At 45.4% G+C, this 27,163-nt stretch overlaps 1 protein-coding gene and 1 pseudogene across 1 annotated transcript; both read right to left on the bottom strand.

The window, feature by feature from the left end:
- Positions 1 to 4,872: 4,872 nt before the first annotated feature.
- LOC136657678 (5S ribosomal RNA) lies at positions 4,873 to 4,992 on the bottom strand (annotated as a pseudogene).
- A 6,183-nt stretch (positions 4,993 to 11,175) lies between these two features.
- Positions 11,176 to 26,943, bottom strand: GPR37 (G protein-coupled receptor 37). The gene is made up of 2 exons (XM_066634318.1): positions 26,554 to 26,943; positions 11,176 to 12,077 (listed from the first exon to the last, which is right to left on the bottom strand). The coding sequence occupies exons 1-2, from the start codon at positions 26,941 to 26,943 to the stop codon at positions 11,259 to 11,261; spliced, it is 1,209 nt and encodes a 402-aa protein (XP_066490415.1). The 3' UTR covers positions 11,176 to 11,258.
- Positions 26,944 to 27,163: the final 220 nt, after the last annotated feature.

The raw sequence follows: 27,163 nt of genomic DNA, 5'->3' as shown, positions 1-27,163 counted from the left end.
ACTACACTGCAGAAACTGCCTGCAGGGGGGAACAAAACATTGACAGAGCTGACCTGACAGTTTTATGTCAGGAAGTATTAGCCTGTCTTGAATTATTCTCAGCTAACAAGCATCTTAATAGAGCATTGCAAAAACATGTTGTTTTTCTACAAGGTAATGCAAAGATTGAGATGATTTAAAACAAAAAAACACACATATAAAATACCCTATTGACCTAGCAGGGTGAATCCAAAAGACCAGACCAGCCTTGCTGTTCACTGCAGGATTGAAAATTTCATCACCAAACAGCCTCCCCTGTATTTCAGCAGAACCACACATTCACAGCTCCAGGGGGTCAAAGAGGCAAGCAGGGAAATCAACTGTGGAAGGGGATTGCAAAGCGATACACCCGAGAGCTTAGCTCAAGGAAGAAATGGATTTGCGGCAAGGCATCCGTAGCTCTTCCCAAAGGCCAGCCAGGATTATGGTTGTCGACAGGCAACAGGCCACACTGGATAGCCCCAGAGAGATCCTTTAAAAGTTCATCTAATGGCCAGTATGTTTGTAGCTGACAGTGCCATAGCGCAGGGGTGTCAAACACAAGGCCTGCAGGCCGAATGCAGCCCCTGGAAGCTATTTATCTGGCCCCTGTTATAACTGGGCTCTCCCATATCTTAAAAAGATTTACACGTTCTCTTTTGTCATTTGCGGCTACCGGGTTTCTATGTGAGAATGAAGTGCTTATTTCTGGCCATCATCCGCTTAATGATGTCACTTTCTGCTTAACGATGTCACTTTCTGCTTTATGATGTCACTTCTGGCCCAAGCAGACACCACATATGCTAACTTTGGTCCTTTGTGTGAAATGAGTTTGACATCCCCGATCTAGGGGTACTGTGAAAAGCCATATGCTAGCGCCCCACACTTCTTTCTTTCTTATGCCCTGTTGCCTTCAACCTGTGGTCTTACAAGTCTGCAGAGGTGGACACCTTTCTGCTGCCCCAGTCATTCAACACTGCAGCATGGCACTAGAGCAGGGGTGTCCAAAGTTTTTGGCAGGAGGGCCACATCATCTCTCTGACACTGCATCGAGGGCCGGGGGGGGGGGAAGAATTAATTTACATTTAAAATTTGAATAAATTTACATAAGTTTACATAAATGAATCTATTAAAGATTAACTTATATGAATGAATGAAGGTCTTGCAATAGCTCAAGGCTTATAAAAGGCCTTGCACAAAGCAAGGCTGGCCTTTCCTTTGCTGCCACTACTGCATCACAGATGTGAAACAGCAAGCAGTGGAGGAAGCCCTCATCCCACAGCTCACACGAGAGATCAAACAGTCACCCTCACTCTGAGAGCAGTTGCGTCGGGCCAGTGCGGGCTCCAACAAATCCCCAGAGGGCCAGAGGCTCGTTGGAGACTGGGGACTCCCTGAGGGCCACACTGAGAGGCCTCGAGGGCCACATGTGGCCCCAGGGCCGGGGTTTGGGCACCCCTGCACTAGAGCAACCATTCTCAACCACTGTCCCGTGGCACACTAGTGTGCCGCAAACGGTCCCCAGGTGTGCCGCGGGAATTTGGGAGAGGGTCATTTATCAATAGGACCATTAGGGGATGTGAGTCCCCATTGATAGCAGAGTGTGCCTTGTCAATTGTCAAAAAGCTGATGGCGTGCCTTGACCATTTTAGTGCCTTGCCAGTGTGCCGCGAGATGAAAAAAGGTTGAAAATCACTGTGCTAGAGGGAGACTAAGCAAACGTTAGCAGGCAGTAGAAACTGTCCTGCTGTCTGTTAATGTTTGGTTAGTCTTCTCCCTGGAGCGTCCAGGTTGATTGCCGGCATGCTGCATTATTTAGTTAAGCCAGAATGTTCCATGTCAAGCAAGAAGCATCGATGCTTCAAGCGCTACCAACAAAAAAGCAAAAGTAATGGGCGTCGGAGGTGCAGGAGGAGGGCTGCTATTTATAAAGGGTTCCCCTATATCCACGGTTCCCATATCCGTTGGTGGGCCCCGAAATGGAAACCCTGCAGATACAGGGGGAAGCCTATACAAGTCATCCACAGATTTTGCATCCGCGGATTTGACTCAGCGTGGTCCCCTGACCTGGACTGAGGCCCAGCTTGTACCCTCAGAACGCAACCAAAGGTGTGCTCCAGTTGTGTCTGCAGGGCCAGGGACGCTGCATGTGAGGTGACCAGTTCTTGCACTGGGTGACGCAAACCCTACTTATGCCTCTGCCCAGGAGCTGTTGTGTCTGTGATGTGCCTGGAGTACCTGCCTATTTCATGTGCAGGAAATTCCACTGAAGGTAGGTACGTTTTTCCATAATCCTTTCCTAGGGCTCAGCCACGAAGCAGGAAGAGTCCTTCCCTTGAATTAGATGCGCACCAGCATTGCGGAGATATCATGATTCGCCCCCAGTGTTTGCGGTAATGAAAAATGTGTTTCATTTCTGTTTGAAGGGATATTTGAATCAAGACACATATTTACACTTAAAAAGCTGTTTGAGATAAAATGCCTTTTTTTAAAGAAGTTAAATTTCTGTGATATATTTATATTAACTTGCTTATTGACAGCTGGGGAGTTGTGTGAGCCAGCAGCATTCAACAAAACACTCTTCCCGAGGCCAGAAAAATGGTATTTATTGTAAAATATCTTGTTTAAGCTGTTACTGGAAAGAGAGGGTAATTGAAACAAGGCGTAAGGCGGCAATCTTATATATACATACATAGGAATAAATCCCACTGAAGTCAATAGGACTTATTTACGTGCAAAAATGGATAGATCAAATTGCCTGCATGTCTGCATGTCATGAGCAGAAGTTAAAAACTGTTTTGCTTTTCTGTTTGCATGAAATCAGAATTCAAGCTATGGGTTTGCCTCCAAAACCATTGGGCAGCCCAATCTTAAGCTGTGCTGGTACAGCTGGGCCACACAGCCTGTATTGCATTCAAAGTAGTATACGAGGTGGCTGGAGGCACGTCGGGGTGGTATATTTCCCCTTACCCTGAGTAAAGCCCCAAGTATCCCTATGGGGCTTCTCAGATCTACACCAGCTATATAACTGGTGCAAATCTGGAAAGCCTATGTAGGGCTTGCCCAGTCTGGGAGTGGGGAGGGGTAGGATACAACATGTGCTGCCACCACAATTCCACCCTCTCCTAGGCTCGATCCTCTCCCGTTCTACCCTCCCACCACCCTCTTGAAGCCCCCATACTGCCTAGTGCACACTAACCTGTGCTGGCCGGAGCAAGGTTGGATATAGCGCTGCTGAGCTGGTAGGAAACTCTGAGCAGCACAGGGATGACTGTTCCAGCTCAGGACTCCCTTAGGATTGCTCTGTATGTCTATGGGAAGGGCAGTTTGGTTTGAAATTCCCACCCAACTGGAGCTAAGCAACCCCAAAGTGTATGTAAGGGCAAGCTCACATCCATTCAGGGAGGGAAGTTACAGCTGAAGCTGAAACATTGACCTAAAAATCACTGAGCTGTATCACCAGTGCATCACACTGCTGAACTGTTTGAAAGAATGATTGCTATTGATGTGCCCTTTGTAAAAATAATCTAGTTTCATTTGAAGCACTGCATTGTCTCTACTGCAATTCAGCTCTAAGTTCTGGTGGAGTGTCCGGTTATGGTAGAATGAACCAGACCTCGGGTTTAAGAACCCCGAAGGGGAGCGTCCCTAATCCCTCAAGGCTTAGCAGAGAGTGAGGCACTGGTGAGCTAGGAACTGGTGGCAGAGGACAAACATACAGCTGAGTTTCTCAAACTGTGGGTCGGGACCCACTAGGTGGATCAATTTCAGGTGGGTCCCCATTCATTTCAGCATTTTATTTTTAATATATTAGACTTGATGCTATCATGGTATGTGACTGCATTTGGGGGAATGTTACAGATTTGTTTTTACCAGGCTACTATGTATAGGCTTTTAACAATGATAGTAAATGTGACATACTCCTGGTTAAAGCGTGGGCAGGATTGCAGGCTAAGATTGTTGAAAATTTTTCCTGCTTGATGATGTCACTGCCAGTCATGACATCACTTTCGGTGGGTCCTGACAGATTCTCATTCTAAAAAGTGGGTTCCAGCACCAAAAGTTTGAGAACCAGTGCTAGAGAAACCCTAGAGGAGGTGACAGTGAGCGCAATAACATGAAGCAGAGTCTAGTGCTGTCTGCGTGACTCCTCTGCTATCCACTTTCTATTAATGTCACTGTCACCCAAGTGTTCCTTTAGCAGCTACGAGTCTAGGTTTTCCCAGTTTGCTTCCTTTTGCATCTTCCATTTGCAAAGCTTTAGCAAAGAGAGGCAAGTCATAAGCATGACGGGCAACTTGAGTAGGGTTCGCTGCTGTCCACATTTTTGCATATCCACATTAGCAACAGAAACCTATCCATAAGAACATAAGAACAGCCCCACTGGATCAGGCCACAGGCCCATCTTGTCCAGCTTCCTGTATCCCACAGCGGCCCACCAAATGCCCCAGGGAGCACACCAGATAACAAGAGACCTCATCCTGGTGCCCTCCCTTGCATCTGGCATTCTGACATAGCCCATTTCTAAAACCAGGAGGTTGCACATACACATCATGGCTTGTACCCCGTAATGGATTTTTCCTCCAGAAACTTGTCCAATCCCCTTTTAAAGGCCTCCAGGGCAGATGTCATCACCACATCCTGTGGCAAGGAGTTCCACAGACCAACCACACGCTGAGTAACCCCCTCTACGCTGTGTATGGTTATGGGGGGGGGAACCTGTACACAACATTGTTATTATTAACAGTATTTATATACCGCTTTTCAATAAAAAGTTCACATTTGCAGTCATCTAATGTCACCCTTCCACTTTCTCTTGGTTGGCAACCTTCAGTCTCGAAAGACTATGGTATAAGCCTACAGCACCCGGTATTCCCAGGTGGTCTCCCATCCAAGTACTAACCAGGCCTGACCCTGCTTAGCTTCCAAGATCAGAAAAGATCAGGAATGTGCAGGGTAACAGTTGCTGCATCCACGTTGCCCATCATATTATTGGCAATTACATTGTAAACTTGCTGGTGCAGAATCCGGTCTTTTTGCTTAAGTAATTTTTTAATGCGCCATCTACATTGATGCCATTGTGTTAATTTCCTAATAATAACAGCAGCTACAGTGTTACTAACATGTAGGTACTATCCACAGGGGCTCTCTCCAGCTGGAACTAAACAGAGTGGACAACAGACAACATCCATCTCATAAAAGTTTACACCTGTTTTAATATACTATCATTTTTATTATATAGTTATGTTTTAATGCAGTTCCCAATCTATAAAAAGGAAGCTTTAAGAATGCACTCAACAGAATTGTTCTGATGGAGATAATGATTGTCAAGAATAATAATAACCGTTCTGAACTAATAAGACTTTAAATGTATAAATAGTTTAAAACTTATAGCCTAATGCTGCAATCCTAACCCCTTATGTCAGTGCTCTCCAGCACTGACATAAGGGCAATGCAGCTCTGAGGTCAGGGAACAAACATCCCCTTACTTTGAGGAGGCCTCCGTGAGTGACACCCAACTGCAGGATGCAGCACATGTCCCATTGGCACCGCTATGCCAGTGCTGGAAAGCACAGACATAAGGGGTTAGGATTGCACCCTATGCTACTCAAAGTACTGTGATTTACGGTGCCTTTTAAAAACTAGGTTTTTTTAATACCACTTTTTATTTTAAAGAAATACAGAAAATACACAAATGTGTGGGCTTAAAAAAATACAGTATTTCTACATTTTATTATTTATGAAACTTTATAAAAAAACATCAAATTGTTTCATCTCATAAATTCAATAAAAGGCCCATTTGCTCCGAAAATTATCTGCCATTTCTTAAGCATACAAATTATGTAAGTTGCGATCTCTTTGCCTATTTCCATACTTGACTATGGGTGAACCGAAACTTCTTTCCAAAGAACAGTTGGCTTGAGCAGATGCGGCAGGTGGACAGTTGTATTCCTGGTCCTTCTGCTGTCTGGGGGCCAGGAATACAAATGCCGTAATTGTGATGAAGTGATGATGTCACCTTAATTACTTCCAGCCTGCTCAGGGTGGTTGCACATGGCTCTGATCCTGCCACCCATTTTTTTAGCTTTTTTTTTAAAGCGAAAGAAGTTGGCGGCTGCTCAGAGAAGCCAATTATAGCGGGGGACCTGATAAAGAGCTTCCAGGGGCAGCATCTGGCCCATGGGCCATATGTTTGATACCCCTGCCCTATCCACTCTCCCAATTTAAGCAATCACACCCTTACTCAGAGCCAGACATCCCACCTCCTAGTTGAAAGCTGAACCCCAAGATACATTGCAAGTAGCTCTAGACCCAGATCACTCATCAATATTCCATTTTCTCCCACTAGTACCAAGGCCGGAGTACAGGGTCACACTACTCTAATGGTTGGCTGACAACGCTGCTTGGTTCAGCAATGTGCAAGCGTTTGCTAATCTGTGGAAACAATATAGCCATTGATGTCCTCGTAACTACACCTGATAATGAGAGAAATTTCATAGCGCTGTGTACTTTCTGATTAATGGACTCAACTAGCGCGAAAAGGTCTCTTGCTTCAATTTTTTAACAGCACTGTGTGCGAAGGGGGGAAAATGGGAAAGCTTTTCACCTGGAACAAATAAAAGGCACTCAAGGAGGCCAGAGAAACAAATTGTGCACCGAGGCTTCAGAGCGTTTTATTTAACAAAATGTTGGTGTTAACGGCTCACAGCCCAGTCTGATGCTTTTCCTTCTCGGTGCGGGATATCGTCGCCCAAACAGAATGCTGAAAGGTCACCCATCTTAATCGGAGCAGAGATAGAGATCTTAGGAAATAAAACCAGAGCTAATCAAACATATTAGGTGATACAGTCCTGATATACAATCCCTGATTCTCAGAAGACATACCATGTATAATAAGTAACCTGCCCATAACAGCTTTGTGTCGGAAGCTGCTCAAGCATTGTATACCATGGGATTTTAATAATCCATGATGCCATCTTACAACCCTTTAACATCAGAATTATTAGCCTCATATTGCACCTGAAGCTAAAAGGAAGTGGCTTCCCCAAGGCCACCTAAGAGATTCGTGCTGCACCGTCTCTTAGCCACAATGATGTTGAGTCTCATCAGCGATTCTCAAACTTTTTGCCACCATGACCCACTTCATTGGCCGCGCTGTGCCCCAGAATGTTTTGCAGCTTCTGGGTCACATCTCAGAATGTCGCAAGGCATTCTAGGGCATGATGTGGCAAAGGAAATGGATCGTGCGCTAGTGAGTCCCAGAAGCCGCAAGGCACTTTGGGACACAACATAGCCTAGTACGTCTTGTGGCTTCCAGACTGCACCAGCCCCGTGAACCACCAAAAATTGGGTCGCGACCCACAGTTTGAGAACTACTGCACTAAGTGACACCAGTTCTCATTTTATAATTTAATGTGATCTTAATAATGAGATGGGGGACACAAAAACAGCTGCCTCTTGTGGACTACTAGCCTATCTGAAAACTAGCCTGTTCCTCTGCAAAAATCTCATTTGCTGATCTGCTCAGGTCCTGAGTTTGGAAAGAAAAGTATTTGCTGAATAATTTGACACAATATCCAAGGGATTACTAGAACTGCAATTTGAGGGGAGGACATTTAATTACACTTATGACGTGAAGACTAATGTTTGCACTGGAATATCACCCATGGAATTTATGCTCCTCAAAAGTTTGCACTATGCAGTTCCCAACCTGTGTGGGATATACAACAGGTATACAAAACCTGTGTGTTGTCTTAAGAAAAGCCTTGTGGCTACACAATCTTGCTCAGGTGTTTTATTAGGTAAGAAACTGCCAACTAAACATTCAACCTCAGCAGCTATCACAGGATGCCATAAAGCTAAGGTGAAATCCTTTGCACACCTGCCTGGGAATAAGCCCCATTGAACACCTTTCATCTGCTGAGTCACATTCCTCTTGATGCCTGAAAATATACTTCCTAAAATATGTTTAAGAGAGCAAATGGCTCTCTTTCCACCCCACTAGCCAACCTGCTGTCTGAATTTGATCCCACTGATGCAATTATATGGGTTCTTCCAGATTATTCTTTCGCTAAAGCAGATTTGGCCAAATAAGAATTGAGGACTGGGGTTTTTAACACTACCATTCAATCTGATATAGCCTTAGTAGTTGGCAATAAACTTTTTTGTTTTGTTTTTTAAGCCACTTAAAATTGGACCACGGCACCCACAGACTCCACTATCCGTGGGGGGCTCCGGAACAGAACCCTGTGGATATTAGTGTCCAACCCTTATACCAGAGTAATTCACAAAGTGGTTTAGTGCCCAATATTAGACCCATGGTTTAGTTTAACTTCTCAACCAGTTCCAAATTTCTGGTATGGTTACTGAACCGTATCTAGTATTTGTAGTATATTGGGACCAGATGGGAAAAAAAATCCGTGAATGGGAGGAGGAGTTGAGGCAAGTAGAAGGGATATATACAAAATGTCCTTGAATTTTCAGTCTTAAGGACCATGATTGATTTCATTATGTCTTACACAGATACAGGGTGGACATACTTCTCTGAAATACAAATATCCTTTCCATGCACTATAGTCTCAAGTTTGACAAAATACTCCAACTTGACATGAATGCAGCTGTTCCCAACTTTTCTATTATTGCAGCTTTTCTATTATTAAGAAAGTCCTTTTCCATCTCAAAATGCAGGGACAGAACAGACATCCACCTACCAGATTTGACGAGGACATGAGCCAGTCAGCAAATCAAGAGATATAGTTTTCAGAAACTGGATTCCTATTGGGGCCACCCCCAATGCAGAGCATGCGTGAGAGGCCTCCACCTTCCCCATGGTCCCCCACTCATCGTGCAACTGTGGCCAGCCGGGCATGGGAAATGGACTTCTACAAGGCCCATTTCAGCTCATTTGGAGGCAAGGGCAAGCAGAAGGGCCGACATGGCGCTCTGCTTGCAACCCCTTGGCGTGGCGATTCTATGCCGCAGCAGTGGCAGCACAGGTTCCCTTCACCAGCCCGATGCCACCGGCCTTGATTCCTATGCAAGCTTCTTAGGAAAAGAAACAAGCATCGGGTAGAAAAACACCACACACCACACCAGTTAAACCTTCAAATTTTATTGTCACTAGTTTTGTGGCAAATCTTACCCCCCCACACACACTGTGGCACTGTCACTTAACAGCAGGAGTTACACACAAAAACGGAGGGCATACTCTTAGTGTAGAAAACATGGTAAAAAGTAACTAGTCAAGTCACAGGTTATACACCCTGATGTGAGCGGAAATCCCATGGCTCAAACCGACCACGACAACCAAGCATACATCTACGTGTTAGAAGTACCCACTGTCAAAATATCAAACCTTCCGACTGTATATTGTACACCAAAGAATTCTCTTTTCTCCCACCCAGGCATTTCCTTTAGACATGTAAGCTGTTGCGCAGATGTGCCCCAAATTCCAGCTCAGTATCAGAGCACACAGTTGGAAGTGTTCAAGGGTGTGTGTGTGTCTTCCCCTTGTAGTAGTGTAGCTACAGGGGGTGGTGCAGTAAGTATTGCACGCACCACAATGAACCATATAAGCAGCCACTCCCAGAGAGAAGAAATGTAATGAACACAATCAGAGCCATTCTGGAGCAATGGCAATGCCCTGCGCATTACTGTCGCTGCCCAGAATGGCTCCGTCAGCGAGTGGGGGGTGCTTACACTACTTACCGCATCTGTCTCCCTGTAGCTACACTACTACCCTCTTGCCTTCTCTTAGAGCAACTCTGCATTGGTGTTGAGCATCCAGGCATACAACCCATACACTGCACTGCCCCTGAAACTGAAACAGTCACATCAGAGGCTAGGGGAGGAACCAGCGCATAAATTGCAGTTTGAATGCATGGCATTTGTGCAATGGCACACTGTGAAGATTAAGTGTATTATGTGAAAGGCATACTTAATGCAAGTCAATTGATAAACAGTTCATGGATAGGAAGATTTGCTTTCCTGGTCACAGGAGCTTTTAAAATTTAATCTGCAACGCAATCCTACACATGTCCACTCTGAAGCAAGTCCCACTGAGTTCAATGAACATTATTGCCATGGCACACTCCTTTACCCCAGCATGTGCAGGACTTTAGTCAATTTGGCATGACTGTTAAATGCTGGATTCAAACAATACAAATTTATGTTACACTAGTGGGTTAGTTTTTTTCCAAAATGCCAAATAACCTCATAGTAGTTCACATAAAATGGGCATAAAACTATTCTCAAGTATACCAAACCGCATCTTTTGAGAAGGAAAAAAAACAAGAAACATTTGGGGGGGGGGGGGAGAGAATGTAATGAACACAATCCAGTCAAAGTTATCACCATCATCCATCCTGATTTCAATGGAAGAATTAAGTATACGCTCAGCTTCCTGCCACCAAAATCAATGAAACTTGTGATTATTTGCTGAGCTCCCAAAAAACAAACAGTAGAAGTGCTTAATGTAGAATGGATCATGCCCAAGGCTTGCAATTTGCAGTAACTATTTAAAATAAAGCTAGCAGTAAATTAAATAATTAAATGGAAGGATGGCTTTTCCTTTCCGTTAATACATAAAAATACTAGCACCAAACCAAATGCAAGGTTAAGACTTCATGTTGACAGTACAGGTGGGTCCTCTGTACCTCCAGATTCGGGGCCCACAGATCTGACCCACCATGAGTTCCGAACCCATGGCTGAGGACCCAATGAATCTCCTGGACACAACTGAAAGTGGCCTTTAAACAGCTTGGGGGGGGGGCGCTTTCTGAGGCCCGTGGAGGCCATGCACGACCTCTATGGGACTGGCTCCAGATGTGACCGAAACAAGATTCTGATTGTGCCAGACACATTATCCACAGGTTTTGGTATCTGTGGTGGTCCAGGAATGGATTGCCTGCAGATACCAAGGTCCCGTCCGTACTTTTTTAATGACTAACAGCGCAATCCGATACATGTTTACTTGGAAGTAAGCACCACTGGGTCTTCAATGGGACTTACTCGCAGGAGGATGTATATCAGACTGCAGCTTAAAACATGACTTTTCAAAGCAAATGTGTTAATATGAAAACCAGCTTACAGTAGGTCTTTAGAAACTTTTCTTTACTTTTCCTGCTCCCCAACATTTAGTTTTAAACCTTGAGATAAGAACACCTCTCAAAACCCAGGCCACCCTCTGAAGACACAAGAAAAGCTTCCGCTGATGGTCATGAAGCGGGCCTGAGGTTGAATTAACAGTGAGTGCCAACGGAGGCAAACGTGGACATCTCGCGACGTATAGTACTGAAAGGGGAGAGTTCCAGCTCTGTGGTGTATTCATTGTCATTATCATCGCTGGTCACTGTCGAAGACTTCTGGATGCACTCCTCACAGCAACAACAGCAGCACTCCATAAAGGCTCGACTGAACGGTTTGCAAAGACAGAAAAGGAGTACTGGAGTCACGCAGGACTTAAAGAACAACAGAAACTGACTAATGAGGTGCAGGAGATCCATAGTCTGCTGGGAGACCCCCGTGGACATGTAGGCAGTGACAATGTTGCAGATGTTTTCAGGGATGATGCAGAACCCATATAAAATGGTCAGCGCCACCACTGTGCAGTTCATCTGACTCTCCAGCTGAATCTGCCGCTTGTTCCCTCTCGTGCAGGCTTTCTCCACCTTTCGGATTTTCCTCGCCGTCACTAGCGAGCAGGTAATTGTGAAAAGGGTCGGCAGGCAAAAGTAACAGCCAAAGTACCACCAAAGTCGTGCGCCGTCGTACGTGAGCGCCAGCACGTAGATGGTGTCGGGTAAGTGAGGAGAGATCTTGACGACGCACCGTTCCACAGGCGGACCCCCGCTGATGCCAGAGTCCTCCTTAGTCAACTGGCGCAGAACCACTTCGGGAAGGGCCAAAAGCAGAGCGCCAACCCATATAACGGCCAATTTGGCAGTAGTCGAGGTGCAGTTTTCAATCATCTCGTAATACATCTGCACATTGGTTGCGGCACGAAAACGGTCTATGCAGAGGGCACATAATGTAAAGGTAGTTACTCCAAGAGATGCAACCTGAAAAGGGTGGAAAAAATACAGAACAGAGTTAAGTTCTGAAATATACAAATCTTTATAAAAGCAAGACATATTCAAGACTAGGTTGCCATCATCCTGACCCACAAAACGGTTAAACTGGATTACTTGGATTGCCAGGTTAGTTTTATGCATTCCATTATATCCTGATTCTAAGATTTTAAGACCGGGGGTATGCAGATTTCAAGCCACTAAGGGCCCAATTCTATGCTTTAGGAGCAACAGCAGAACATGGGTATCGTAGGTGCATGCTGTCGTAAAAGTGCTTTATAACAGTGCTTCTAGCTAGTAGTTCTGGCAGCCGGAAAGTCAGAGATTTTCCATGCATTTTGGTACTCACAGGAATGCCTGTCGCACCAGTCAGGCACAGAGGTGGGGGAAGGCAGGGAGAGGTGGAAAGGGGTAGATGAAGGGTGGCAATGGGGGCAGATGATCGGGCCCAGGAGAGGGTGGAATTGGCAATATCAATGCACGCAGCAACTGTTACCCTGCACATGCCCAATCTCGTCTGATCTCTCGGAAGCTAAGCAGGGTCAGGCCTGGTTAGTACTTGGATGGGAGACCGCCTGGGAATACCGGGTGCTGTAGGCTTATACCATGATCTCGGAAGCTAAGCAGGGTCAGGCCTGGTTAGTACGTGGATGGGAGACCGCCTGGGAATACCGGGTGCTGTAGGCTTATACCATGATCTCGGAAGCTAAGCAGGGTCAGGCCTGGTTAGTACGTGGATGGGAGACCGCCTGGGAATACCGGGTGCTGTAGGCTTATACCATGATCTCGGAAGCTAAGCAGGGTCAGGCCTGGTTAGTACGTGGATGGGAGACCGCCTGGGAATACCGGGTGCTGTAGGCTTATACCATGATCTCGGAAGCTAAGCAGGGTCAGGCCTGGTTAGTACGTGGATGGGAGACCGCCTGGGAATACCGGGTGCTGTAGGCTTATACCATGATCTCGGAAGCTAAGCAGGGTCAGGCCTGGTTAGTACTTGGATGGGAGACCGCCTGGGAATACCAGGTGCTGTAGGCTTATACCATAGTCTTTCGAGACTGAAGGTTGCCAACCATATTCTATCCTGCTTTCCAGATCTGATCTGTCAACACAGATCAACTCAGGCTTGTACCGGTGGTTTTGCGGGCGCAGGTCTGAGTTAACCCATTGAGGCCATTGGGGCTTACCATGGGGTAGGGGTACAAATGTTTCCTTACCTGGAGGAGACCCCTAGCAGCCAAAATTCCCTGGCAGGATGCAACACAGTCCACATCGCTGCATCACCACATGAGAGTTTAGTTAGGATTGGACTGCTACTACGTTAGTTTAAATAAGATGTACATTGGGGGCAAAAGCACACTCCCATCTCTCTTATTGATGCAGAATCTCACTGGCTGTAATGTGGCCACGGTGGGTCTTGTCATGGTGATGCACAGTAGTGCAGGAACATGGAAGTGAACTGCTATAGATTTTTGCATCTTTTTAGCAGCTTGGCTTCATAGTATAGTAGCCCAGAATCTGCACAGTGCATCAGTTTGATTTTTTTAAATGAAATATTGGGCAGATGACTGCAATTTTTGCTTACTTCATGTGCACTAAGATAATTGAGATTCTATAACGGTCACATTTCAAAATGCAGTTTGATTCCCATCGTAATTTTGAAATATTCTTGTTTATGTACATCTCGTTAAAAAAAAACCTTTGCAAGGACAGAGAGTGCAATTAGATAAATGTATCATACACATTGGCCTTCAGCATTTAATGGGCATATCTGATTGCTATGGGTAATGCTGGTAAACACAAACAAAATGTGCAGATAAATTGAGAACAACCATTTTAGGGAGTAAAGATTAGGTTCATGGAACGATGGAAGAGCTAAAATAGCTAACAAATAAGCTTTTTACACCTCAGAGTTGCAAAGTGTCAGACTGTAAAATGCAAGTTTTATGACCTTGCCTCTGAAACATTTACACCCTCTCTAGCAGTTTCCCAAAGTCACATCAACACACTTCCCTAGTTCAACCATCACAACTGCCAAGTTCTGACACACCAAGAAACACATTTCTGCACATGATGAAATAGCAAAAAATAAATAAAATAAAAATTCTAAAGTTTTTTTTTTCCACTACAGGTGGAGCCTATTTATCTGCATTAGTTCCGTTCTGTGACTCGGCGTGATGAACAAAAAACGCGTTGCGCTAAATACCATAGAGTTACGCAAATACGCTGCAGCCTGACACTTGAGGCTGGACGGAAACTAAGGCAGCTGTTATCAATCCCCTCCCCTCTGTACTCAGCCCTCCCGTTGCCAGCTGTCCTGCTGAGCTTTTAAGAGTCCAGCCCTATGCGTTTCTACTCAGAAGTAAGCCCCACTGTAGTCAACAGGGCTTACTCCCAGGAAAGTGTGGTGAGGATTGTAGGCTAAATCACATGCTTTGTTTGCTGGGAAGGCTTGTGGCTGGAGTAGGAGAGCCTGCAGCATGGGGGGGGGGGGAATTTGGCAAACACTCCCTGGGTTTTTTAAAGCAATCTCCTCTCCTTCCCTTCCTGCCTCCCCCTCCTGAGCCCTCCCCATTGCCAGCTGTTCCGCTGAGCTTTTAAGAATCCAGCACTATGCATTTCTACTCAGAAGTAAGCCCCATTGTAGTTAATGGGGCTTACTCCCAGGAAAGTGTGGAGAGGATTGTAGGCTAAATCACATGCTTTGCTTACTGGGAAGGCTTGCTTGTGTCAATGATTGCCTTCACCATGGGGGGGGGGAATTTGGCAAACACTCCCTGGGTTTTTTAAAGCAATCCCCTCTGTTGCTACCACACCTGCCCCTGTGTGCGTGTGAGTGAGTGAGAGAGAGAGAGAGAGAGAGCTCCACCTTGCTGCACGTAAAGATTATCGGCCCCCCCCTTCCCCTCTTTAGCCTCTTTGCTGGCTCAGGGACTCTAGGAATGTTACTGTTCCTTGCAAGGGGAACCTCTTCCAGAGCTCCAGGGCTATTTCCCTGCCTGGACTGCCTAGAAAAGGAGGGAGATGCCAGCGTAGGGCAAAGGAGGCAAAGGTGTGTGTGACTTTCAGTACCCCCACCCTATTCGCCTTGCGACAAATCCGCAGATAAAAAATCCATGGATAAATAGGCTGCACCTGTATAACAGTATTCGTAGCCAGAGTCCAGACTTGGAACTGGGTTCAAACTGCACATCAGTCAAACATTCACTGGGCAACTAGAAGAGTGTTAATTTCACTATCTAAAATCTCTTATGTGTCAATTTCAATCTCCTGCAGCCTCATAGATTGGCTGTGATGAAAATAAATGACTTGGACACCAAATTGCATGACCAGAAGGGAGCTCATGGATCCCCACCAACTCTGCAGCACAGCGGCCTGCTGGAAAAAAATTGCTCCTGAGTGTACAGGAGAGGGGAGCACAGGATGTAGAGGGCTGCAAAGAAAACGGAAGTGCTTCTTGCCTGCACAGAGCCACTTAGGTTGCAATCCTAGACAGGCGTCCCCTGGTATCCGCAGATCCAGTATCTGCGATTTCAATTATCCACAGATTCCAGGGACACATAAGCAACTAGCTATGTTTCCGCCTGCATCCTTGGAACTGTGACTTGTCCCCTGAGATCCTACCTGAAGAAACAAGCCTCAGGCTTCTCAGCTCCATGTCCAGCTTTTCTGATCACAGGTAGAACTCACTGGTTGAATAGGGGAGACTTTATGTTTTTATGAATGCAGGATTTAACTAGCCCTGCAAGGCAGGTCTTCTCTGTTTTACAGAAGTCTGGCTAGATAAAGCTCCAATTATGTTTTGCCTCTTTATTTATACTTTTCTTTAATGCATAGCCCACTTTTTACACTCCCCCCCCCCATGGAGCCCTTTTGATCATTCACAACCTCTAAGAGTAAGACAAGGAAACCATTGCAACAGGTAACAAGTTGTACAAAATCTTAAAGTTGCATTCATTCAGAAGGGTCCTCTTGGAACCTCAGTGAGGGGGTGTGAGGGTGGGGAGAGTTTCATCTGAAAGTGGATTTGTACTCCCAGGGTTGAAAGGCTGTGCTTAGGTGCTTTGTAGACACAGCCTCAGCCACAAAGGAGCTGCTTTTGCATAAGCAGATCTCCTCTAGCTGGGAGCTGTATGGGACTGATGCAACCGTGTCGGGTGCGGCTGATCTTTCCCACGGAATCGGCACCCCTGGCTCCCACGCACCTGGAGCAACATTTAAAAGGCATTTTTGATTAGGGATTAGGTTGCTACAATGTCTGGGTAAGTGGACACCTAGGTCAGCACTGCCAAGCTGGTCTCCAATATACAGTGGGCCATCCTTATCCCATCCATGGATATGAATATCCGTGGATGATGAGCCCATGGCTAGAGTGCTTCAGGACCTCCTGGATGCGACTGGAAGGTGCTTCTGGCTTTTATGTTTTTCATTATCCGTGGAATTTGGTGTCTGTGGGGGGTCCTGGAATGGATCCCCGTAGCTACCGAGGTCCCACTGCACTGCTGAGATAATTCAGGTTTATGCAGTGATCTTGTAAAGTAGCGTCATCATAGTACTGTAGCTCTGAGAGTAACCCTCCCATCCTCTTCTCTACAAACTCAGAAGGGAGCTTAATGCCAAGGCCAGCACAGGCAGAACCAATTCTGTTACGCCGAGATAACAAATGTAGCTTTTATACCCCCTCCCTCCCCCTCGAAAAAATATTTTGCTGACCTTTTTCTTCTGCCCAGTCTAAAACAAATCCTTTCCTGCTCTGAAATCCCCCACTGAATTTAAGCTGGAAGCAAATATTTGTGGACAAATCAGAGACACATCCAACGTTCCTTTTCTCTGCTTGTATCTTGGAGATGAGAAAGGAATGGGGGAAACGTACAGGCGACCACACCATCATTTTAAGTGTCAGAATGGTAAAAAAAAAAAACAAGTTTAGCCAGCTGGCTGAAAGGTTGTAGGCTTGCCAAATAGCAACCATTTAAACAGAACCCAAGGCTTTTTAAGTGGGGAAAAAACCCCTCCAAAACACTACCTAAATGTGGGAATGCAAATAGCAAGTTAAATAGATAGTTGTGCATCTATCAGGGCACAGAGAACCCAACAGCCTGTCCTGCAAGTTCACCCGTTTCCTGTGCTAGATTTGACCTGACCAGCACAAAACACTTATGTCCATGGTTCTCGAATGTTTTAGCACCGGGACCCACTTTTTAGAACAACAGGACTCACCGTAAGTGATGTCATTAACCTGGAAGTGATGTCATGGCCAAAAGTGACATAGGGCACAAGCCTAACCAGAAGTAAGTCCTATTTTGTTCAACGGGGCTTACTCTCAGGAAAGCGTGGTTGGGATTGCAGCCATAATCAACTTAGGATTCAAACCTAAGTCACAATCAGCCAGAGGTCCCATTACACAGCGCTTTCATGATTCTGATTAGCTCAGAAGTCAAACATTTCAGCTTGGAAGTCAACAGAACCGAATTTGGACCGTTCTCTAAGCACACGCCCCCCCCCACTTCAAATATCCCATCTGCCCACCTATTTAGGGCAAAGCACCATGCCTTAATCTCACCAGGAGCCTACCCTGCCCAGTAGCTCTGTACCGTTTTTTTCAGCTCTGTATTTGCAATCTGAGCTAGGTGCTACACAACCCACCTGAAAGTGGCTTGTGACCCACCGAGTGGGTCCAAACCCACTGTTTCAGAAATGCTACCTTATGTGATTTGATAATTTCTCCCAATTTCCTTTTCATATACCATTAAAAACTAAAAAAATTGGATGAATACTTTTTACCTTTGTCATCAAACTAGACAGGTGGAGAGGTAGAAATCAAGCAGGCGGAGGGTGTGTGCGCGCGTGCAAAAGTGAGTTCACAAAATAGAGAAAGTGAGGGGAAACTAACATTGCCATCCTATGTATGTCTACTCAAAGAAAATGTCATTGACTTCAATGAGACTGACACCAAAATCCTACGCACATCTACTCAGAAGCCCCACTGAGTTCAGTGGGACTTACTCCTAGGCAAGTATGCATAGGATCGCAGGATTAGGCTTCCACTACAGAAATAAATGCCAACGTCAGCCCTTGGAACAGCTGCAAGCTTGGAACAGCTGCAGGACAAACACTTGCAGTGCACAACAGGCTGACTGTAGTGTTGCTACAGTGTAGTACAGTGCAGAGTACAAGAAGACCACAATCCTAACCAACTTTCCAGCACCGAGGTAAGGACAATGCAACTCCAAGGTAAGGGAACAAACACTGCCTTACATTGAGGAGGCCTCCATGACTCTAGGATGCATGTATGTCTAGCTATGCCAGTGCTGGAAAGGTGGTTAGGATGGCACCCTAAAACGGTCAATATTGCCACATGCTTATCCAAGCTAACCATGCCTGGGATGGGGCTCGTTCGAAGAATTCATACTTACCAAAGACAACTCCAGTTCACGTGTGTGGCCTCCCCGACCCTAAGAAGGGCCTCTGGAATCCACTGGAGCACAGCATCAGTGGGGTTTGGAGGGCAAGTCCCCCAAAATCTACAGATTCCAACATCCACGTAGGTTCCAGTAACGGAACCAAAACAGATAATGAGGGTCACCCTATACTCAGTGGCTTTGTGCAAGTCAGCCTGTCTCTTGCTCTACGTGTCCCAGCTCAGGTGTTAAGCCGGATAACAGCCACGTCTCTCACAGGGCTCTTTAGTGCTGTTTTAATTCATGCTTACAAAATATCCCACCTACTAGATGTGCGCATGAATGCCAAACAAACAGAAGAAACGGACGTACACAGGGGACTACATCACACCTCTGATGGCCATATCAAGAGATGACTTGCACATGTGAAGCAGTCATCACAGTTCCAAAAACTGCAGAGTTTTGATACAAACCTCAAGCCCAAAAGATACAAACTCAAGGTACAACCTCAGCACAAAAACAGTATTTTTCAACAGAGGAGGTTCATGTGGTCAGCCACAGAGTGCGATGCCTTATACCGAGTCAGACCATTGGTAAAACTAGCTCACCACTACACTGACCAACTTTGCTGACTCTCCAAAGTTCAAGCTGAGTATTCCCCTACCTGGAGATGCCAGAGATTGAAACTGGGACCTTTTACATGCAGAGCACAGGCTGTACCACTGAGCTATGGGTTGACCCCAAAAGCTGTCAGTCATCAAATGACCAGTGACTGAGCTATGAGACATTTTGATATACTTGTACGCAGGATAGGCAGCCCAATCCTACCCAGTGCTGGTGCAGAAGGGCAGCACGGCCCATGCTGTACCAAGCAGGCTGGAGGTCTACACGGGGTAAGGGAACAATTTTTTCCTTACCCTGTGTAGAACCCCAGCCTGCTCAATGGATCTACTCGAATCTGTGCCAGCGAAATCACAGGTGCAAGTCTGAGCAACCCTGTGTAGGGCTCCAAGGTCTGGGAGGGGGAATAGGATTTGGTGGAGGCCTCCTCTGCTGATCCTATCCCCTCCCTGGCCTGATCCACCCCTATCCACCTCCCCCAGCCATTCCACCGCCTCCTTGCTCCATTCCACCCTCCCCCTGCCTCCATACCACCCGGCAGGAGCAAATCTGCTCCATTGGCACGCCTTATGGATCCAGCACCAGTGGGACAGTGCACATCTTCCTGACGGTGTCGCTTGCTCATGGGGTGCTGCAAACATGCTTTTATGGCATGTTTGCGACACCCCACGCTGGCGCAACAGCCACTGAGCCAGTGTTACCTGTAATTAGGATTGCGTTATTAGTCTTCATATGGGTAATTTCCTGAAGTGCTACAAAACAGGCAAGTTTGATCAGGAAAAGAGTCATCCAAACATAATGCTCTTTGCTTCTTCCAAGGTGCTCCTCTAGGTCTGTTTACCACACTCTGCCTAAAAAGCAGAGCAGAGAATATTTCTTTAACCAGCACGTAATTAGTCTGTGGAACTCTTTGCCACAGGAAGTGGTGATGGCTTCTTGCCTGGATGCCTTTAAGAGGGGATTGGACAAATTTCTGGAGGAAAGATTCACTACGGGTTACAAGTCATGTGCAAGCTCTTGGTTTTAGAGGCAGTCTGTCTCTGATTGCCAGATGCAGGGGAGGGCACCCGGATGCAGGTTGTGTCTGTTGTCTTGTGTGCTCCCTGGAGCATTTGGTGGGCCACTGTGAGACACAGGAAACTGGACTAGATGGGCCTTTGGCCTGATCCAGCAGGGCTCTTCTTATGTTCTTAAATAAAATAGCCTGAATGCCCTCATTTGATTTCACTTGATTGGGATTCTTTTGTGTGATTAAAAAAAAGAAAAAAAAATGAATCTACTTTTGTACACAAAGTGTGTCTGAACAATACAAAAGTAAGGCCATAACCTCTATAAATAATGTCATTCACCTCTGCAAGTGGGATGCCCGCTGTTTGTGACACATTACAAAAAAAAATTACACTGGAGGGAGAGTGTTGAATAGCCAAAAGGAAACCACTATTGCTACTAGTCCAGCTGATATTTAATTTTTCTGCCTGGCCAAGCTAAGAATATGATCTGCGCTTATACACAAAAACCGTAGGCATTAACAAACAAATGAACAAAAAAATCAAAGTGCGTTTAAAAAATATATCTCACACAAAAGGATATGTGCAGGGTGATCAGGTTTCTTACTTGCTCTTGTCACTAATTTTCTATGCAGTTAGCACCAATTGAGCTGTGGTAATGGCTAATTAAAACACAAATAGCTATGCTAGAAATATTCAATATTGTTAATTTGCATTACTGAAGGCCTCCGAGTAAAATTTATAGAACATCTATACCTAGGATCATGCAGGTTAACCAGCGGATTACAGGATAGCAGTGGTTCCCAAACTATGTGCCCTAGCTCCCTGGGGAGCTGCAGAAACCAGTCAGGGGAGCAGCGGAATCCTCAATAAAACCTGTCACCCTATACAATGTATAGGATTGTACCCTAATGGGGAGCTGTGGCCAATGGCCCAATAGATCAAGGGAGCCATCTGTTGAAAAAGTTTTGGAACCACTGCTGTATAAACAGCTCTGGCCACTGAGGAATATGCCTCAAGTAGTTTCATGTATAAGTTTCATGTATTCTTATTCATGTATAAGTAGTTTCATGTATTTCATCAGAAATACATCTGAACCCCAAGGAACTGGTTATCGACCATTTATGCTGGTGTCACACTAAAGCCCACTCAGCAATACTGCTGCAAGCAGGCTTTAAACAACTACACCGAGTTCCTGACTTATGGACATCAGAGTTGTGAATGTCCAAGTTATAGATGTCCATATCAGAGCTTCTGCACACCATCCCTCTGTTGTGATGCTTCTGTATGGGCACACAAGCAACAGGCCAACAGTTTTGACCTACTTATGTTCTGATTTCAAGATAAACCTTCAGAACAGAACCAGTACTTATTTGGGGGACTGATGACCCAGTTCTATCAAGGGTCTACGGCAGCAGAGCATATGGCCAGCAGCCATAGACCCCATTGCGGCAGTACAAAAGTCATGCCACCATGTCACACGACAGAGCCATTGGTGGAAATGGCCATGTACCAGACTCATACCAGCCCAGGTAAGTTGGAATTAGGGATGGACCAGATGTTTCGGGGGCAGTTTGGGGCTTCCACTGGCCATTTTAAAGCAGTCCATGCTGGTTACAGGCTCCAATCTGAAGGTCCCTGCAACCTCCAGAAGGTCTCTGCATAGCAGAAAACGGGGACATGGATAACAAGAGGTAGGTAGCAATTCTGCTCCCCACAGATATGTGAATTCACAGACAGTGAGTTAGCAGGTAAAGAGACAGCTGTATCTTGGGAATGGGACCCAAGTCCAAATACAAAATTCATTTTTGTTCCATATGCATCTTATACACACAAGCCTGAAGGCAATATGATACAATATTTTTGCCATATTGTGCATGACACAAAGTTTGGACTGCGACCCCTCACGTGAGGTCAGGTGTAGAATTTTGGAACCTTTCGGATTAGGTATGCTCAACCTGTATCATGTTTCATTTGCTTCTGCTTGAACCTGTAAGTCTCAATCTACAAAAGGGCACAAACACAAAAATGGTTTTTAACCAAACTCACAAGTGTAATACTAACAAAAGAGATTTTAAATGAAAAACACAGACATGAATGAGATTGTTTCCACAGCAAACTGAAGTTCTGAAATGCTTTTAGTAGGTATGACTCAAAATTAAATAGCTGTTAATTCCTTTATTCTGTTTATTAGCTGCGGGCAAATTACCATAAAATTGGAATTTACTATTTCAGAACTCTTTATAGAGACTCTTTCGCACCAAAATGTTCTTGTTGATGGATACGGTTTCTTACAGAGCTAAAGAAACACCATGCGTTACACCCAAATATTCTTAACAGATTAGTCCAGGTGAGGCTCTGAGAATCACTTTGGTTATGTACCATGAACTTAAGGGCCTTCATAAATCTGCATAATTTCACAGCATGTAACTGACATTATTTTAATATTTTCCTTCTCATGAATAATGCAAAGGACAAGCCAAGCTTGGCTTAACTCTCCCAAGATCCTTGTTTAGGCTTAGAAAAGCATCCAATTGCAGAAACATTTGGGCTGCTTTTTAGATGTCGCCTCATTAACGGTGCAATCCTATGCGCAAACTCAGAAGTTTCACTGTATTCAGTAGGTCTTACTCCCAGGTAAGTGTGCATGATTCCAGCTTTAGGAATGGTTCTCATGACAAACCTTCTCCCCCTTGACCAGCATGCCATATCAGTGAAGATTTGGTCATGCCCGATGATCCGCAAATTTTTCACCCGTGGATCTGATTCAACGCGGGTCCCCCGACCTGCGTTGAGCCCTGACCTGAACCCCCCACCGCTAGACATAACTGGAGGGTGCTCAAAGGGCCAGAGAGGCCATGCATGACCTACCCAGCCCTCAGAATGCCTTATGAAGGCTTTACAAGGCATTCTGAGGGCAGGGGAGGCTGTACGCAGCCATCCTGGTCCCTAGAAGGTCTTCTGGGGGTCAAAAATAGTTACTTCCAGTTTTCAGCCAAAAACCAGAAATGACCGTTTTCAACCCTTAGAAGGCATTCTGAGGGCCGGGGAGGTCATGCGCAGCCTCCCCGGTCCTCAGAACACTCTCCAGCCACAACCAGAGCACAGCTCCTATCATGTTCAGAAAGTTGGGCACCAAGACCCGCAAATTTGACTATCAACGGGTTTCAGCATCCGTGGAGGTTCTGGGAACGGAACCCCTGTGGATACTGAGACACAACTGTTTAGAAGAACTTCTGATTATATGGACAGGCAAGATCACCAGACTGCTTTCCAGACCGGCAACTAGGCACACCATGCTGCCAGTGGGAGGCTCACATCCCCCACTGACCCTACTAACAAATGACCTTCCCCCCAATTTCCTGTGGCACACCTGTGGACCACTCACGGCACACCAATGTGCCACAGCAACGTGGTTGAAAATGGCTGCTCTAAGGTTTCAGGCAGGATTCAGGACAAGCAAAGAAAGTACTTTCTCACAGGACACATGCAGAACTTGCAGCCACAAGTTGTGGCAGTGGCTACTGGCTCTGAATGGGTACTAGATCAATTCAGCGATGTTCAACCACTGTACCAAGTGGGCTGAAAATGGCCCACAGTGTGGTGTGGGAGTTTGCAGTGTGCTGCAAATGGCCCACATGTGTGCTGTGGGAGTTTGGGGGAAGGTCATTTATTAGTAGGGCCATGGGGAGATGTGAGCCCCCCCACAGTGGGGCGTGTCTTGTCCACTGTCCAAAAACTGATCCACTATCCATGTCTTGTCCACTGACCAAAAAACCAATTTTGTGAAGGTCCAAAAACCTTCACAATTTTAGCACCTGGTCAGTGTGCTGAGAGATGAAAAAGGTTGAAAATCACTGTCCTAGAGAACAGGTCTAGCAACAACTATTGGGATAACATCTCAAAAAAACCTCCATGTATCCTCTAAATATCAGATGCTGGGAAATACAGTGGGGATAGGAAGTGGCTTTCATGTTTGACTTGTGAGTTTCTCAGAGGCATCTGAATGGACACTATTGAAAACAGGAAGCTGGACTAAACAAACTTTTGGTCTGGTATGGCACGGCTACTCTTATGTTCTTATTACCACAAATGAACCTTTGGGAAGGATTTGTTTATTCAGCACAGATGTGCTGTGCAAGAAATCCTGTTTAGGGTCTATGCTCAAATCTGAAAGGAGAGCACTGAGATGTCACAAGTCAAAGAAACATATTAACCACTTAGGTACCATGTCTATCGCAGGGGACCGCCCACTACAATAGGATTGGGGGGGGGGAGAAGACAAATTCACAGTTCACACCCACTCCTCTCACCAGAGTAATCTCTTTGTGTACATGTCATTCAAATGCAATCCAATGGGTAGCTTTCTTGCCTAACATTCATCTTAAGGGATACACTTTTTCCCTTTTCCCCATTACTTCTCTCAGTTACTTAAGTGAATGATGTTAAGCATATTGTCACATGCACAGAGCAGTGCGCCCTGCCAGAATTCTTCCACACTACCGACCAGCTGTAGCATTTTTCCCCAGTAAATAAATAAGCCAGACAGCCCTGAACAGTAGCAGGATTATAGCCAACTGGCTGAAAGCTTGGCTGGTATCTGCACGTTTGCCAAGAAGCAAAGATTTCAGCAGCACCTGAAGCATTTTAAGATAATAAAAAAAAAGCAGTAGCTTCAGTGTGGGATTTGGAACTAACCAACTAGTTAAAAATGCATCAATCACATTTACGGTTTCTATCGACCCACATCCTTCACACCATCATCTTCTCACTCTCAAAGGAGAAGGGGATATTTCTCCCGCGGAACTGAAAGCAATAAGAGCTCAGTGATTCTAGCAGAACTCAAATATCTCACTTTTCCTGCACTATATACAAGAAATATAAGCACACACATACGATAGAAATCCACAGTTTCAACTTCTCTAGAACAGGGGTCTCCAAACCCCGGCCCGGGGGCCAGATGCAGCCCGCGGCAAGCCTCTACCCGGTCCATGACCAGCCTCTGATCCCCTGAGAGCATCTGGCCCAGTTGACCAACACAACCAGAGCTGTGCTTGTGGGGTGATGGAATGAGGGTCCATGCATTATTCCTTGGGCTCTGTTCATGCTTGGAGAAGTCCTGGACATTTGAGCCCATTCATTTATCCATTCATCCAAGTTCCATCTCTAATGTATTTATTTAAATTTTATATTTAATTTTTTTTTCTTGGCCCTCGACCCTGTGCCGGATATTTGATGGACCCTTCAGACAAAAAGTTTAGAGACCCCAGCTCTAGAACACCAAGTCTTTGCACTGGTGCAAAACTCCTTGTTCCAGAAGCAATATCATTGTATAGTTGCCATTTACTATATAAAGCATGTATGTGTGTACAGTACTTTATGTATTTGGCTAGGTGCTCACACATCTAAACAAATTTAAATAGGTACAGAAATCAAGTCCTTTTTACTCTGTATAAGTGTGTACAGAGGGGCTCGTGCAGTTTTCTACTCAATAAAAGTCACTTTTTGTGGATTCCTGATTCACCAATGAAGCCAAAAGATCCGGATTTAAATCAACACAACACATTCACTTGGAAGGCAGAAATAAGTTTTACTGCTTTCACCAAGACTTATTTCAAAGCATTCACTGAAATCATTTCTACATTGTTTTAAAATCATAATGCAAAGGAGTACAACTTTTAATAACAAATCCTTCCACTCCAGCCCAGAAATTATTGATATACACTTCCATGCAAGAATTGTTGTGCTGAATGCACTCCTGTGTGTGAATGCACAGACAAGCAGCATAATGGGAACTGACAACTCCTGGGGATCTGTGGACCAGAGTCAATCTGTACAAGTAAATCCTACTTATTTCAATTGACTCACATTTACACCATTGCGCTTGGGATCGAGGTTCTAGCCTTAGTGAAGTGAATGGGGCTGAATCAGCTTAAAATGCAAGTTTTCTTGCTGAAATAGTTGCAAGAGAGAGTCATGCACCCTCTATGCGCCAGAATCAGATTAATAGGTTAATAAACTGAACTTTGTCTGGAAATGGACATGAAAACCTTCCACAGTTAGCAAGCAGAAGATGGAAAAAGTGAAAAATGAAGCAAGCAAATTCTGAGTCAGCTGAACTCAGAATATTGGAGCTGAGAGTCCAAAATTCTTCTGAGATCTGGGCAAGCAACAACGCACACTTTCCTGGAGTGTGTCCCACTGAACATAATGAAACTCACTTTTAAGTAGACCTGCGTGGGATTGGACTTTTTACTAAATATGCGCTACTGAGATTTACCATTAAACCATTTTTGCCCAACATTGCGTATATGCAACAGGGGTCAAATGTGTACACCTGCGGGCTGGGCAGAAATGGGTTAAGAAAGTTATGGACCCACAATTCCACTTTTTGGAAAGCCACTATGCAACAATGATTGTTTTCACATTGATTGTGCTTACCTCGATATATGGTACAATTTTGCAGGATAAATCCTCCAGCAACCACTTTTTGGTGAGTTCTTGAAAAATTACCAGAGGCAAGCAGAAAAAAATGATGAGAAAATCCCAAAAAGCGAGATTGGCCAGCAGGGAATTGGAGATGCTTCTCATGTAGTAGTTGTGGCACACAATGCACATTACTGCCATGTTACCCATAATCCCAATGCCAAAGATGACCACCGACAGGCACATGACTGCATAGGCACCATAAGACTCCTCGGTCAGCGGGTAGAAAGGGTTCTTGACCCGGGCTGGCCGGTACGTCCCATTCCTATGGGAGCCAACATCCCTTTCTCCCGTGTGAACAGTAGAACCGTTCAAGGGCAAAGACTGGGGGGTGTCCTTCTCCATCACATTACTTGGAGTTGTTGGACCAACTACTGAGTTGTTCAAAGTCCTCAAAAGTTGGGTGCTCTTGATGACCTGGATCCTTCCCAGTCTGTTCTGGGGCTCTCTAGCCCCCCGCTTGCTTCTTACATGCTCCTTGGGGCTCAGGATCCCTGCTGCACCCCTCCTGCGTTCCTTCTCCTGGACTTCAGCTTGATGAAAGTATCTCCCGATCCTCAAGGCT

This window comes from Tiliqua scincoides, chromosome 7 (assembly GCF_035046505.1).
Source record: "Tiliqua scincoides isolate rTilSci1 chromosome 7, rTilSci1.hap2, whole genome shotgun sequence".
Classification (NCBI taxonomy): Eukaryota; Metazoa; Chordata; class Lepidosauria; order Squamata; family Scincidae; genus Tiliqua; species Tiliqua scincoides.
This window is presented reverse-complemented; position numbering and strand designations above follow the sequence as displayed.